Source organism: Chenopodium album, chromosome 20 (assembly GCF_948465745.1).
Source record: "Chenopodium album chromosome 20, dcCheAlbu1.1, whole genome shotgun sequence".
In the NCBI taxonomy this organism is placed as follows: Eukaryota; Viridiplantae; Streptophyta; class Magnoliopsida; order Caryophyllales; family Amaranthaceae; genus Chenopodium; species Chenopodium album.
Genome location: NC_137853.1, coordinates 36,161,470 through 36,176,076, shown reverse-complemented (window position 1 = coordinate 36,176,076; position 14,607 = coordinate 36,161,470). Strand labels below are relative to the sequence as shown.

General features: G+C 35.4%; 3 protein-coding genes and 1 pseudogene across 3 annotated transcripts; 2 read left to right on the top strand and 2 right to left on the bottom strand.

Moving 5' to 3' along the window:
* Positions 1 to 142: 142 nt before the first annotated feature.
* On the bottom strand, positions 143 to 1,529 carry LOC145597662 (uncharacterized). Its single transcript, XM_081653881.1, has 2 exons — positions 1,321 to 1,529; positions 143 to 959 (listed from the first exon to the last, which is right to left on the bottom strand). Exons 1-2 carry the CDS (start codon positions 1,417 to 1,419, stop codon positions 420 to 422), a joined length of 639 nt encoding a protein of 212 aa, XP_081510007.1. The 5' UTR covers positions 1,420 to 1,529; the 3' UTR covers positions 143 to 419.
* A 2,613-nt stretch (positions 1,530 to 4,142) lies between these two features.
* Positions 4,143 to 4,628, top strand: LOC145597130 (putative mitochondrial protein AtMg00310). The gene has a single exon (XM_081653296.1). The coding sequence runs from the start codon at positions 4,143 to 4,145 to the stop codon at positions 4,626 to 4,628; it is 486 nt and encodes a 161-aa protein (XP_081509422.1).
* A 2,122-nt stretch (positions 4,629 to 6,750) lies between these two features.
* Positions 6,751 to 10,398, bottom strand: LOC145597129 (fructan 6-exohydrolase-like). Its single transcript, XM_081653295.1, has 7 exons — positions 10,350 to 10,398; positions 10,089 to 10,097; positions 8,516 to 9,390; positions 8,248 to 8,406; positions 7,734 to 7,981; positions 7,234 to 7,324; positions 6,751 to 6,957 (listed from the first exon to the last, which is right to left on the bottom strand). Exons 1-7 carry the CDS (start codon positions 10,354 to 10,356, stop codon positions 6,751 to 6,753), a joined length of 1,596 nt encoding a protein of 531 aa, XP_081509421.1. The 5' UTR covers positions 10,357 to 10,398.
* Positions 10,399 to 11,647: 1,249 nt separating this feature from the next.
* LOC145597128 (AAA-ATPase At3g28580 pseudogene) lies at positions 11,648 to 13,829 on the top strand (annotated as a pseudogene).
* Positions 13,830 to 14,607: the final 778 nt, after the last annotated feature.

Below are 14,607 nucleotides of genomic sequence, written 5' to 3'. Positions count from 1 at the left end.
TTATGGATAAGAACATTTGTGATTATCCTTTGAAAGGATAGACCTTCAAGTTGCAATTTAATGCAAAACGATACATTCATTTCACAAATTGATTGTGTTATTATAGACAATCAATGTCGTAAAATCAAAGCAAAAGATAATATATCGAAATCCAGATTTCTTCATTGTATTAAAGCTGAAGAACTAAAAACAAGCAATTAAGCTAAACTGAGGTAAAATGATTAGCCATCTAATCATAAATGATAAAACCTAATTTGAATAACAAACCAAACTACTAGTAAATAAGTCTGAGTTTTCTACAAACCCTAGAAATTCTTCATTTCAACTACCTAAAAGTAGTTATGATCATCAACATTCATCCTAAAACACAAACTTAAACCTATCGACAAATTTACAAACTCAAATCATCACAATCTAATTCACTTCTTGTTAGTCTTCTTCATCGCAACAGTTTTCTTCACGGCAGTAGCTTTCTTCGCCGGCGACTTAATACTCTTCGGCTTCTTCGCTTTCACCGGCGCAACCTTCTTCGCCGGAGATTTCGCCGGCGACTTCACCGCCACCTTCTGCTTCTTGGTTGTCGACGCTTTAGTCTTTGCTGCAGCAGTAGAAGATGCCTTGGTTTTGGCGACGGCTGCTTTTGGCTTAGCGGCGGCTGATTTTTTGGCTGGCTTAGCGGCGGCTTCCTTTGATTTTGGCTTAGCGACGGCGGCTTTTGGTTTCTCGGCGGCTGGTGCGGCGGTTGGAGATTTCTTAGAGGTGGCTGGTGGAAGTTTGAAGGAATTCTTCACTTTGACGAGCTTTCCAGAAGCAACGCTTTTCTTGAGTTGGTTGAAGAGAAGCTTTCTGAAGTTTGGAGGAAGGTCGCGAACCTTCTGCTGTTCTTCGATGTGTTTCGCGATTGCGTAGTGGCTTGATCCTGTTCTCTCCTTCAGAGAAACCAATGCTTCTGTTATCATCTGTGAAAATTTTCCAGAAAATCATCAGTTTCATCATCAAAAACATCACAAAATCGTAAGAAAATACTCTGAAATTCAACGTTGATTGAAACAGAGCTCAAAATCAAACTAAACATTCAACAAAACCTCAAAATTTCGAGAAAATCATTAGTTTCATCATCAAACATTCACAAAACCGCATAAAAACACTCTGAAACTCAACGATGATTTAAACAAAGCTCAAGTCAATAAAATCGAGCAAAAGCATATCAGAAACTCAATAAAAACCTTCAAAATACCAAAATCGAGTCAAAAAAACCATCAAAAATACTAGAAAAATCATTAAAATCATTCAAAAAAATCAAAAGAGAAGAACAAATACCTCGATGTAAGGAGGATGAGAAGGAGCAGATTTCGCAGCAGCAGCTTTCTTCGGAGCAGAAGATTTCTTCACAGTCTTAGTAGCAGTATTAGCAACCATGATTCAGATTTTCAGAAAAACCTCACAAAAAGAGGAGAGAGAAAATGAGAGAGAATATCAGAAAGAGTTCAAAGGAAGAATCAATGGATAGAAGATGATGGTAAAGGGGGAATGAATATTTGGGGAGATATATAATGAGTCACTAAGAGTGATCTGATTGGTGGAAAAGAAAGCACACGGATCATGACCTCTTTGAAATGAGTGCGATTATGAGCCGTTAGATGGAAGTTTGATCGATGGCTGGTATTTAGTTTGAGATGGTGACACGGATCGTGGGGGTGATGGATTAGGATAGTGTGTTTTTTAGGTCATTTTGAGGTGTCTGATATTTTGAATGATGTCAGTTTTTGTGAAGGGAATGGTATTACGTAATGGATTTTTTAGGGTGGACCCACTTTACCTTTGTGTAACCGCCTTGTTGGTTGGAAATGAGGATTTTTTTTTTAATTAGAGAAATTAATGATATTTTTTAATGCTTTGTATATGGAGTTTTTGGAGCAGTGCCCAGTTAATATGGCATATTAACATAACATGTTAATATGATGGCATTTTTGCAAATACAAGCACTTGTTTCTATTATTTTAATGTTTTCTACTTTTCTGGTGATGTGGCCACTTAACTGGGGGGTTAGCTAAGGGTTAACGTCTGTTTCCCCTTCTTCCTTCTACTTCCCTTCTTCCTCATCCTTCCTTCTCAACATAACAATGGCAGAATTTTTACCAAGATCTCAAACAACAACCCAACACCACAAGATACACGAACCCCGACCCACCAATTCGCCGACCATTCCCGGCGGCGGAGCCGCCGAATTCTACGAAAACCCCGAGAAAAAAGTGAGAAATAAAGGGCATTGTTAACCCTAAAGGGTAGGTATTTTACGTTTTCTTGCAAGTTTTCCCTCCTCCATTGAAATTGCTACATACTACCTTAAGAACCTTAAAATTGATGATTCTCGATTAACAGTAGATTGTTAAATTGAATTTTAATATCTAAGTGAATTACAATAAAAAAAAATCGCAGCCAATCTTCAACCTTGCAATTGAATTGCAGAGCTGCGAATTGGAGAATTACTTGACAAATTCCGAGAAATGCAGGTGCTGCAAATTGGAGAATCACTTGGCAAATTGCTCGAACTACTTGGCGAATTGGAGTTCTGCAGTTTGGGATTTGAGGAAAGGAGTTATGAAGGGGGGTTAACGATCGTTAGACTGTTAACAATGGTGGTCAACAAAATTACGAAACGACCCTTACTTTACTAAGCGAAATGACGTCTATTGCCCCCATATTAACATGTCTCGTTAATATGCCATATTAACAAGTATTTTCTCGAATGGTATTGAGAATCCTAACCTTAATGATTTTTTGATCTGTCTTTACGGGCAGACACTAAGGAGTAAACGAAGGGCAAGGGGATTCCAACATTGAGGCCAACCTTTTATATTAGGTGTTATTATCATCAAACAGTAATTAACCCGGATTTGTTTAGTACTGAATGTTGTTGTTTTAGCAAGGTAATGAGATACGGAGTACATAGTTACCATCCCTTTTAAAATGAGACCAAAAAATGGGCTTAAAGAAACTATTTAAAGATAGAAAATCATCTAGAACACAGTCGAAATCAAAGTATATAAAACAAGAGCTTTCTAAAGTAGGTTAATGAAAACTAAAAAATTTGACTCCAGGGCGACAACTTCATAGCCAAATTGTTGGACGAGTTTGACAACCAACAAAAGAGCTTCGCCTCGCGATCTCCAGAGACTACCAGACACGAATCCTCCATACTTATTGCAAAAAATAAAACTTTGCCTTTTATTTGGGGGGGGGGGGGGGTTGGTTCCCATATCATGCACAATTTTTTTTATTGAAAGATACATGACGGAAGGTTAAGAATACTGTATGTCTTCGTTCTTACAAGAACACGGCCTATTCCATCAAGGCGTAAAAAATAAGAAATAAATTTTACTACTATCTTCAATTCAATATCTTGTCGCGTCGGAGTTGAATAGTTGAGAGAGGCAACATAATATGTTGCATAAATGTCTTCTCAATGAATCTGCTGCGTATAAAAAGCCATGAAAGAATATATTCCAAAATAGATTGACTTGATATTTGTCATGAGAAGATGCAGCTTCTACAAATAATTATTTTCATTATTCAATACTACTCGATACGTATCAATTTAACATTGTTTTGCATAAAATCTTTAAGTCTGATTTTGCAGGGTCATAGATACAAGATATTATTGTGAAAAACTTTTCTATAAAAGGATTAGACATACTTTCAATAGCAAAATATTTATTCAATCTAAAGATCTAGGGTTGGCCAAACTTGAAAATTTTAAGTCAATAGACACATGCATATAAAATAAGGCAGAGGGAATAAGAATAATTAATTAGCTAGAAAGAGGCAAAGGGAATCATTGAGATATTGGGGGTTAGAGAGGTTGAACGACACGAGAAGTATCTTGGGTTGCCGACGATAAATGGAAGATCGAAAAAAGCAATATTTGCAGGGTTAAAGGAGAGAATATGGAGAAAGCTCCAAGGTTGGAAGGAGAAGTTTCTATCTAGGCCGGGTAAAGAGGTATTAATCAAAGCTATGGCTCAGGCATATATGATGAGTATATTCAAGCATCCTGATGGGTTTATTGATGAGATACATTCGATGCTTGCACGATTTTGGTGGGGCTCAACTGACACCGCTAGTAAAATGCACTGGCAGAGATGGAATTATTATGTCGTCCTAAGGCTCTTGGGGGATTGGGTTTTCGTGACTTAAAATGTTTCAACCAAGCTCTTCTTGCCAAGCAAATGTGGAGATTACATCATAATCCAGGTACCCTTATACGCGCAATTTTAAAAGCGAGATATTTTAAAAAGTGTGATGTACTTGAGGCTAGCCGGGGTTATGACCCTAGCTATGCTTGGAGGAGCATGTGGGGTGCACGGGTTTTGCTTAGTGAGGGGCTCAAATGGCGTGTGGGAAATGGGTGCTCAATTAAGGTATGGAGTGATGCTTGGCTGCCGGGTAACTCCTCTATTAATACCCCATCTCTAAACCCCACGAGCAATTTGGAATTAAGGGTATGTGATTTGATAGATCACTCTTGTGGTGTATGGGATAGGAGTGTTCTGAGCAACAATTTTTGTGAGACTGATATAGCTAGAATTATTTCTATACCTTTGTCTCCAAATTGTCCCCCCCAATAGAATGTATTGGTGGTCGTCTAAGGATGGTGCATATAGTGTTAAATCGGGTTATTGGCTGTGCAATCGAGAGCCGAATCTTGCTCAAGGTGTTGATATGTCTGAGGTCTTGCACCTTGTTTGGTCTCTTGTATGCCCACCCAAGTTGAAGCACTTCTTATGGAGAGCTTGCAAGGGGTTTTTAGCTGTGAAAGAACGCCTTTTTTTATCGACACATTGCCACGGACTCTTCTTGCTCCATATGTAATGCTTAAGAGGAAACCATCTGCCATGCCATGTTCGAATGCTCTGCTGCTAAAGATATTTGGGAAGCAAGTTCGTTTAATCATCTGCTCAATGCTGTCCCTGCTAATAACTTTAGTGAGAGACTTTTATGGTTGTAAAAAAAATACACAAAAGCCTGACTTTATTACCATGACAGCACTTATGTGGGTTGCGTGGCACTACAGGAACACAACCATTTATGAACAAGAGCAGGTTGTTGTGGTGGAGATTACTAGGGGATGGGTGAACTATGTGCGTGAGAGTAATGAATATGCTGCAAAATTCATTACCAAGGCTGCTCCTAGAACTGATGTTTCAGCAGGTTCGTGGCAAACTCCTGCTGTTGGGGTTGTGAAGATCAACTGTGATGCACATATTGGTGCTGCAACTGGCCTTGGAGTGGTGCTAAGGGATGAGCAGGGCACTCTGTTAGCTGCTGTTGTACGAAAAGAGAGTGCAGGTTGGGGTGTTGACGAAGCTGAGGCTGCTGCCTACATGTTTGGGCTATTGATTGCAAGAAGGCTTGGGAACATGATGGTCCATATTGAAAGCGATGCTGAAAATGTGGTGTGAGCTATCAACTCAAAGGCTATGGGGTTCTCTCCTATTTTCTTGATTTATGATGACATTCGTAGTTTGATTTCCTATTTTAATGTTTGTTGTTTTTCTCATGTTAAGCGAGCGGGTAACACTTTAGCTCATAATGCTACTCGTTGGGATTCGAGAGGTTGTAATGAGTTCGTATCTTTAGGTCCTTTTTCCCAAAGCTTGATTACTTTGGCGGAAATTGATCTCCTCTAATGAAATTTACAACGTCGTTTCAAAAAAAAAAAGGCAAAGGGAATAAAAATCATTAATTAGCAAGGCAAATTTTCCCTATAGGCTTTTCCTTAGGAGGGTGATTTTCTAGTTGTTGTTAGAGTTTTTCTAGTCTTTTGGGTTTTATTTCAATCTTCTCTTCTACCTGTTTTTTCTCCTTCATTAATCTCTCCTTGATCTCCCTTGTGAATATTGGTAGGGGCTACCAATGGTTCCTTGATTACTGGTAAACCCCAAAAAACCCCTTTTTAATCGCTTAAAATAATAGATCTCATCTTTATGATAGTCTTGATCAGTGCATGTAGAAGATGATAGTTTTGATCAGTGCATGTTGAAGATGATTTATCTATTTCCATCCATCGGAAGTTCTAATATGATGGTGGTAGTTCGTGCGGTGTTGAATCAATTGTCAGATCAACGACTGCAATTAGTTGAATCACCATCTGTTCAATTCAAAAATTACCAAAGATCGCAAGGCCCCCTTGTTGAATAAGGCTGATGAGGAGAGCGATTCAAGAGACGAGGGTATTCATCAATTTTAATTCTCATTCGCGGTCATAGTTTTATAAAATTAGAATTGTTATTTGATTCAATTTTCATTATATTAATTGTTTCTAATCTCTTTTGTATATGTCGTATGATTTTTTATTAATGAATTAATTTTCTCTTCAAAAAAAGGGACAAAGGGAATTCAAATTGATTCTATTACAATAGTTAAATAAAATTGGACATGACACAATGCAAGATCTAGACTAGTGTAATAGTGTTACTATGGAGTATAGTATAAAATTAATCGTACATGTAAAATCCTCACTTTAAAAACAAAGTAAAATCATGTATCTTCCTAAAATATGATAGATAAATAGATAGATAACATAACATTGTCTGGCCACTATCTTGTAGGGCAATACCGATCGAGTAGAACTGAATTCACATTTTCCAGATAATTCCGTGACATTTGCTCCATATAGCTCCAACATAAATTGAATAACGAATATTGAAAAAAAAGAAAGAAATTATGATTATGATTATTCACAATTCATTACTTCTTCTTGTTAGTATCTATTGGAAGATTAATTTGAGCCTTCCTCATATTCCAAGCACTTAATTTAGTAATATGAATATCTTCGATTCCATAGTTGAACAAATACAACTTTGCTTTGTCATTAATTGCCAATGTGGGATAAACCCTAGCAGTCATGCAATTCTTCCCTTTAGCACCAAAGCTCTCCACTATAGAATGATCAATCTGTCGAAATAAATAAATTAATTAATAAATTTTTGAACATTTTATATTTTTTTTGCAATTGAGTTAACTGCATATTCTATCAGACGCCTGAATATGACACTTAATTTCTACATATTCTCATTTGATAATTTTTGTTCATTTTGAATTTATATTTTTAAAAATGAGCAAAAATCACTGAATGAGTAAAAGCCATTCTTTAGTGCACTTAAGATACAAGGTAGATGAAGGTGCAATATGTTAATATTATTAGTTTTGAAAATAGATTGTTGAACTTACCAAAGCTCTTAAAGATAACTCTTCTTTGGCAGGATTCACATTCACAAAAGTTCCATAGCTAGGTTTAGTAGTAGTTGGATTCCGAGAAGACCTGTATAACCAAAACAGCAAAGGTATAATTGTTGTGAAGTATACATAAGATTAATAAGTATTATTATGCAAACACAATCTAAGAGTTGATGAAGTTAATTACAGGCTCTATCTGACATTTAAGTTTATAAGATTATACAAGATTATTGACTATTCTCTGTATTATGCAAACACAATCTAAATTGATGAAATTAATTGGAGATTCTATCTGACATCTGAGTTTATAAGATTTATCTGGTACTTTGTATATCGGCAATAATTTATGTTCAACTTTAAACTTTTTTCGACTAAAACTAAACCCATTCAAATTGGGTATATAAATGGAAAAAAAAACGAAGTAGTAACAATTTAGATAAAAGGAGAACATTGATGAAGTCCAAAATAAGAATAGTTGTTGAGTTTTGTGTAACCTGCTTAAGTCATTGCCCATTAAGACAACATATTTGTTTGGGGCATTCGGATCTTTGAAAACTCTGAAGAAGATTGCTGTGTATTCTTCTAAGCCCGTTGAAGCAAGTGTTAGTAGCCCAAATGGCCCAATTGTTCCTTCAATAGATACTCCCTTTTCTCCGCACAATGTCCTTGGATCGGTCCATGTTGGGTTCATTGCTTCAGCATTTTTTAATTCTGGTATTTGGAATGAAACTTCCACATCCGCCTACAATAATATCAACCAAGTAATTAATGAACATTAGGCCTGTCTTTTCAGCTTAATTTCAATTCAATTCAGTTACTAATTTTCTTCTCACATAAACAATTTATTTAAGTCCAGTTCAGTTCAGCTCAATTCAGAACAGACCCTTATTCCCTTCATCTTTTAAAAAGTATTTCATATTTAGAAAAAAATAATTTATACGGAGTAAATTTAAAGAATAAATACAATAGAGAATTAACAAAAATGTCAATACTACTTGTGAATTTAACCTGAGAGCCTGTAATTCCAGATATTTCAACAACTGATCCTCCTCTAATATTTTGAGATGGAAAATCTACTCGACCATATCGCAGTGTTTCAACTTCCGTGATTGGCCATTGCACTAATTGTTTGCCAAATTCATCGAGCACCATTGTTCTTGGGATTCCCTTAAATACAAGAACAGGATTATATTACAAGATATAATCAACTTATATACTCTCATTGAAATTAACATAAAGATGACACTAAACATTACAAAGGTCAAACAAAAAATACCTGCAGACCAGCCCATCCCTTTAAGATGTTTTCTTCTTTGGCTGAAGTTTCTTTAGACCACCCGAATAGTATTCTTCGATTAGTCTTACAATCAAAGAATGACTTTGACGCAAAAATTCTACCATAATCACACATCAAACCCGAAACATCTTCAATAGATCCTTCATCCGGTACATATATGTCCTTAGCAATATCATACGTTCCAATAGTGTAGAGTTCCTTTTTACCATTAATTAAGCTTACCTTAAGGACATGTTTAACGTCGTCACCATCACCAATAATAGATGTATCAGCACCTATTGACTTTCCAACATAGACCGGGAAAAAATCAGGACATTCCCACATCCCGGAATCTACAACTGAACGAAAAGGATGATCGACGATGCTCCAAGTTACAAAGTCCTCACTTGTATAAAGAGCTGCTAACCCGTTGTTCCCTTGTTGGGTACCAATAATGGTTCTCCACTTACCATCCGGTAATAGCCAAGCAGTGGATGGATCTCTAAGATTAAAGGGATCAACGTCGTTGTTATTGGGTGTGGCACCTATTATTGGATTTTCGGGTGCCTTAACCCATTCCTTAAGGTAAGGGTCAGATAAATCTTTGGGTAAGGCTAGGTTTTGAACTTGGTAACCTTGACTGTCGATACCAGTGTATAGGATGGCCGGTTTATCTCCCGGGAGTATGGTAACGGATCCTGACCAACATCCTCTAATATCGTAAGGTTTAGATGGAATGAGGGCATTTGGTTGTGTTGTCCAATTGATTAAATCAGTAGATGTAGAGTGTCCCCAAACTAGTTCATGTTTCCAAAATGTACCATCGGGATTATGTTGGTAAAAGAAGTGATATATTCCCTTGTAAATCATGGGTCCTATAACATATATTATATAAACAAAAGTGAATATGCTTATTAGTAAAAAAATTGCATCCATACTACAGTATTATACTTAGCTTGAATATACAAACAAACTCCCCCTTCCATTGAACATTTGAACTAACTCAACTAAGGAGGTACATTTACAACCCCAATGTTATGCATGAAATATGGATCATAAAGGAATATATTAATTTTGTATCTAATATTTAAACTTTTTTTTTTTTTTTTTTGTTTACTTGAGACAATTCTTGTATATATTCTTGTATTATGTTTGTTAATTTACAAGTTTTTTGTTTGCAAAACAACATACTCTATATTAAATACACATACATATTTTGCGAATATTTAGCCGAACAATTATATTTTAAAAACTTTTTTTTCCTTCAAAAATGCTATTCTCAAAATTAAACCAAAAAAAGAAAAAAGGTACGAGTAGCATTACCACAAACACATATTCAAAAAAAAAAAAAAACACATGTTAAAAAATTCCATTTGTAGGACTCACTTTTTGTATCTATCTCTAATTTATTAACTTGTTTGACAAACATGCATACTATATATGGAGTACTCCATAAAATATACTGGTGCAATGTCTGATATTATAGAATTGCTTGATATTAATAAAGACTAGTAAAAAACTAAAAACAAAAGGAGAAGAGCTAGAACTCTAGAAGAGGCAAGGGAAAACTAACCATTTGGATCTGCCAAAAGTCAACCCAAAAATGCAAAAAGTTAACGCAAAAACCAGTCCAACATTCAGCATCAAGTTCAGCAACGAACAATCCATGAACATAAAATGTGCACCAAAAAAAAAACCATCCGTTAATATAAATTAGATATCTCATTGTAAAGAATAATAAAGCTAGGAAGATAGAGTTAATGATTTTTTTTTTTTTTTTTGAAAGAAAGAGTTAATACTAAAATTAGTGTTAATAATACGGAGTAGAAATTACCGTTCATCCAATATCGTGTTTGCTGAAAGTGATAAGCAGTTCTATATGGATCATCAACATTATAATCCGGTTGATCTTTTGCTAAGTTGGTCAACATTTGGTTATCATTGTTGTTAACAGGAATGGCCATTTTTGAGAAATAATGATTAAGAGAATTTGACCTTGATTAGATGAAGATTAAGTGTTGCGTACTTGGGTGCTTTATGTATACTCTGTACTTAGTTTTTTTAAAATTAAAAATTAGAATCAATAGACTTTCATAAGAGCAGTCAACTTTTCTTTTTTAGGAAAAACAAGGGGGTCTATTTAATTGGAGGAAAGTGGAGAGGATGTAACAGCCCTAACAAGTAAGGGGACTAGGGGAGTAAAGGGTGTCATGCAAAATAATGTCAGTTGATTTTAAATCAATACTTGTTATTTTTAATTGTTTATTAAAATGTATAAATATTCACTCTGATATAAGGTACGTCCAATGTTAATATTTGCTTATTTGATGATGAAATGATCAGTAATCATCAAACTGAATAAGCAATACCCTTTAAGTAGTGTATCATGTACTCAGATGATCGGGTGTATATAAAAATTTATGTAGACGACATTGGTATCACACATTCACACTATCACCATAGTACCAACGTACTCGTACTTCTTTATTGTTCACGATTGTTATTTGAGTCATTAACGACCCAAGTTATAAAAGGCAATAACGTATCTCTTTCCATACTCATTATTTTGCATACCCCGTGCCACATATGAAGAAAAATTATGGTCAGGAAAAGCTATGTAGTACTTTACTAATTCTTGAAGTCCATACCATAACAAGACAATAGGTAGTGCTACTTTTGTGCTAGTGTCTCCATCTATTCTCAAAATTTCTAAGAGATAAGTTCAGTTTTGTATAAAAATAGCATCATTGTCATGTGCATACTCCTTAGTTTTGGCATATAATGTACCTATTTTCCAAGCAAAATTATAAAATCTTTTTACTTGTTGTACACAAATTGTGATATTATTTCCTGAAATATCAGATTTTTTTTTTGTAGAAAAATTGGTCAAAAACAAGTCTTATTTCCTGAAGTAGTAGTGTAGTAGTACACTATATTGCTACTTGGCACTTTGGCAGCTAGACTCACGCCTAGTAAATGATCAAATCAAATTTGTAATTCACAATAATTTTACCTGATTTGTTCTTGGCCTTAACAATTCTTAACTAAAATAAGGTACGTATATTCCCATTATATTTTCTATAAAACAATCCTATTTTGTCACATAATTCTTGAATTTTATTACCACATATCATGAAACCTTTACATCCAAAATTCATACCACCACATTTTCTCCCAAAAAACAACACAAACATGCTAGGAATATGGGCAAAACTAGCTTCTTCACTAGCAAGTTTCATGTTTGTGTGGGCAATGTTAAGCCAATTCATCCCTTACGAGCTTCGTAGCTTCATCGAAAAGCGTCTCACACATTTTTATTCCCAATTCCATCCCTACATCGAGGTGACAATCCCCGAACACTCCGGGGAACATCTTAAACGTAGTGATGCCTATACCGCGGTCCAATCCTACCTCTCGTCTATCTCCTCCAAGTCCGCTAAGCGGTTCATGGGGGAGATAGGCCGAGACGGGAAGAGTGTGGACCTTAGCATGGACAAGCATGAACGTGTCGTAGATGAGTTTCGTGGTGTTAAGGTTTGGTGGATTTGTTGTGTTAGTTCAATTAGTTCTAAGAGTGTTTTTCCACAACAAAACACTCTTGGGACAGAATATAGGTTTTATAAACTCACATTTCACCAAAAAAATAGGGACTTAATTACTGAAGATTACTTGAAATATGTGGTCAAACAAGGGAAGGCAATCAGAGTCAATAATAGGCAGAGGAGGCTTTACACTAATGTTTGAAGGTATGGATTTTTATTTTATTTTTTTCATTTTCAAAATTCATGTAAATATTTAATTCTCTTACTAATTACTTTTTTTTTTTTTTTTAAAAAAAATATACTTCGTGCTTATTAATACTTGTGAATTATTAATATTATCATGGTTTATGGATGATTTATATTTCAAGGTGAATAATATGATCTTTCTCCTTTATTTATTTATTTTTTAATTTTTTTGCATTGTAAGTAGATGTGGCAGGCTTTTAAGTATGAGAATGTCGTAGTCGTATTAATTTTGGGACCAAGTTGTGTCAATTTTAGTTCGGGTTAAAGTTGTTAATCGGTTCGTCCACTTATAGTCAAATTTGCTAACTTATTCTAACACATTTGAGGTCGTACTCTATGGAACAGTAAAATGTGTGACAAGGCAAATTTGCTAATTAATTCTAACAAATTTGAGGTCATATTCTATGCAACAGTAAAATGTGTGACAAATATAGAAAAAAAAAAAAAAAAAAAAATTAAACAGCCTATAATTTTTTGTTTTAGGAAAATATAAGTCGGAAATACCGTAGTATTATTGTAAGTCAAGCTCCGCCAAAGTCAAAATACTTCACGAAAAAAAAATCCACATCTTATAATTTCTCTGTTTGAGGAAATTTTGTGGTTTTTTTTTGGATAGGTACTCTATACATGGGAGCATGTGGAGTGGTATACCATTAGAGCACCCTGCAACATTTGAAACACTAGCAATGGAGTCAAACAAGAAAAAAGAAATAATGGATGATCTTACGAAATTCAGTAATAGTAAACACTTCTACAAAAGAATTGGTAAGGCATGGAAAAGAGGGTATTTACTATATGGTCCTCCAGGAACAGGGAAATCAACTATGATTGCTGCAATGGCTAATCATCTCAAGTACGATATCTTCGATTTGGAACTCACAGCAGTGAAGGACAACACTGAGCTACGACGTCTCCTGATCGAAACCACGAGCAAGTCGATAATTGTGATCGAAGACATCGACTGCTCGCTTGAGTTGACCGGCCAAAGGAAGAAGTGCAACAAGGAGGATGATGATAAGGAGATGGTAGAGAGTAATAAGGAGAAGGGAGGTGATAAAGCGGCGAGGGCGGGTTCGAGTAATGTTACATTGTCAGGGCTGCTGAATTGTATTGATGGGATATGGTCGAGTTGTGGGAAAGAGAGGATTATTGTGTTTACTACGAATCATGTGGATGCACTTGATCCTGCATTGATTCGAAGAGGGAGGATGGATAAACATATTGAGATGTCGTATTGTAGTTTTGAAGGGGTTAAGGTTCTAGCTAAGAATTATTTGCTTGTTGAAGAGAATGATGACAATGTGGATTATCAAGGGTTGTTTGATGTGATTAAGAAGTTGTTGAGTGAGGTTAAGATAACACCGGCTGATGTCGCGGAGAATTTGATGCCTAAGTGTTGTGATGATACTGCTGATAAGTGTCTTCAGAAGTTGATCAGGGTGCTTGAGGAAGCTAAGGAAAAGACTGCCAAGAAGAAGAAAGCAGAGGAGGAGGATGCAGAGGAGGAGGATGCAGAGGACATGTAGTAAGAAATGTGTTTAGTTTGTTATCTTCTTTATCTAGTAGGGCTAATTAAGTAGGACTAATTAAGTAGGACTAATTGTTATCAATTTACCATGTTATGTGGTTTGAATGATTACATGGGACAGGGAAGAAAGGTAATGTAGCTTCTATTGGTTTAGAAAGTTTAATTTGTGTAATTGTTTAATGCTAATTTTCATTTATTTCAAGCTAAGTTTATTTGTCATTGCTAGTGTTTAGAAAGTTTAATTTGTGTCATTGTTGTGTACCTAGTTATGCTAAAATTGACTTGTATTGGGTTGATCCTTTGGTGAAAACAACTTCTTTTGGTGAAATTATAATACTTTGTATGTTGTTACTCTTTATGGTTGGCATGTTGTAAACTTGTGAGGGTAGCATTGTGGATAATAGTGGCCATTGGTTGGGTCGTTAACTCTTTGAGCCAGATTGGACGAGGAGGAATTGAATTCAGCTCACTAATCACACTACGAGGTGGAGATCTTTGTTTTAATCTAAATTAAATTATTCGTATTTATAACCAAACACCTTGTCATATACTATCAATCAATGCTCTAATGCACATTACATATATTTTATAGAAAGCACAAGTTGGATAAGTGGTTACGTAACTTATGTTGTATTCTTGATAATCTCATAACCCTGAGGTGTAGGGATCAAATCTCATGAGACTCATTTGAAGAATTTCCCTTATCTCCCCCCCTCAAATAAACCCCCTTCTTTTGATAGGTTAGGTTACATTGGGGGTTGGAGGTTAGGTTCGAA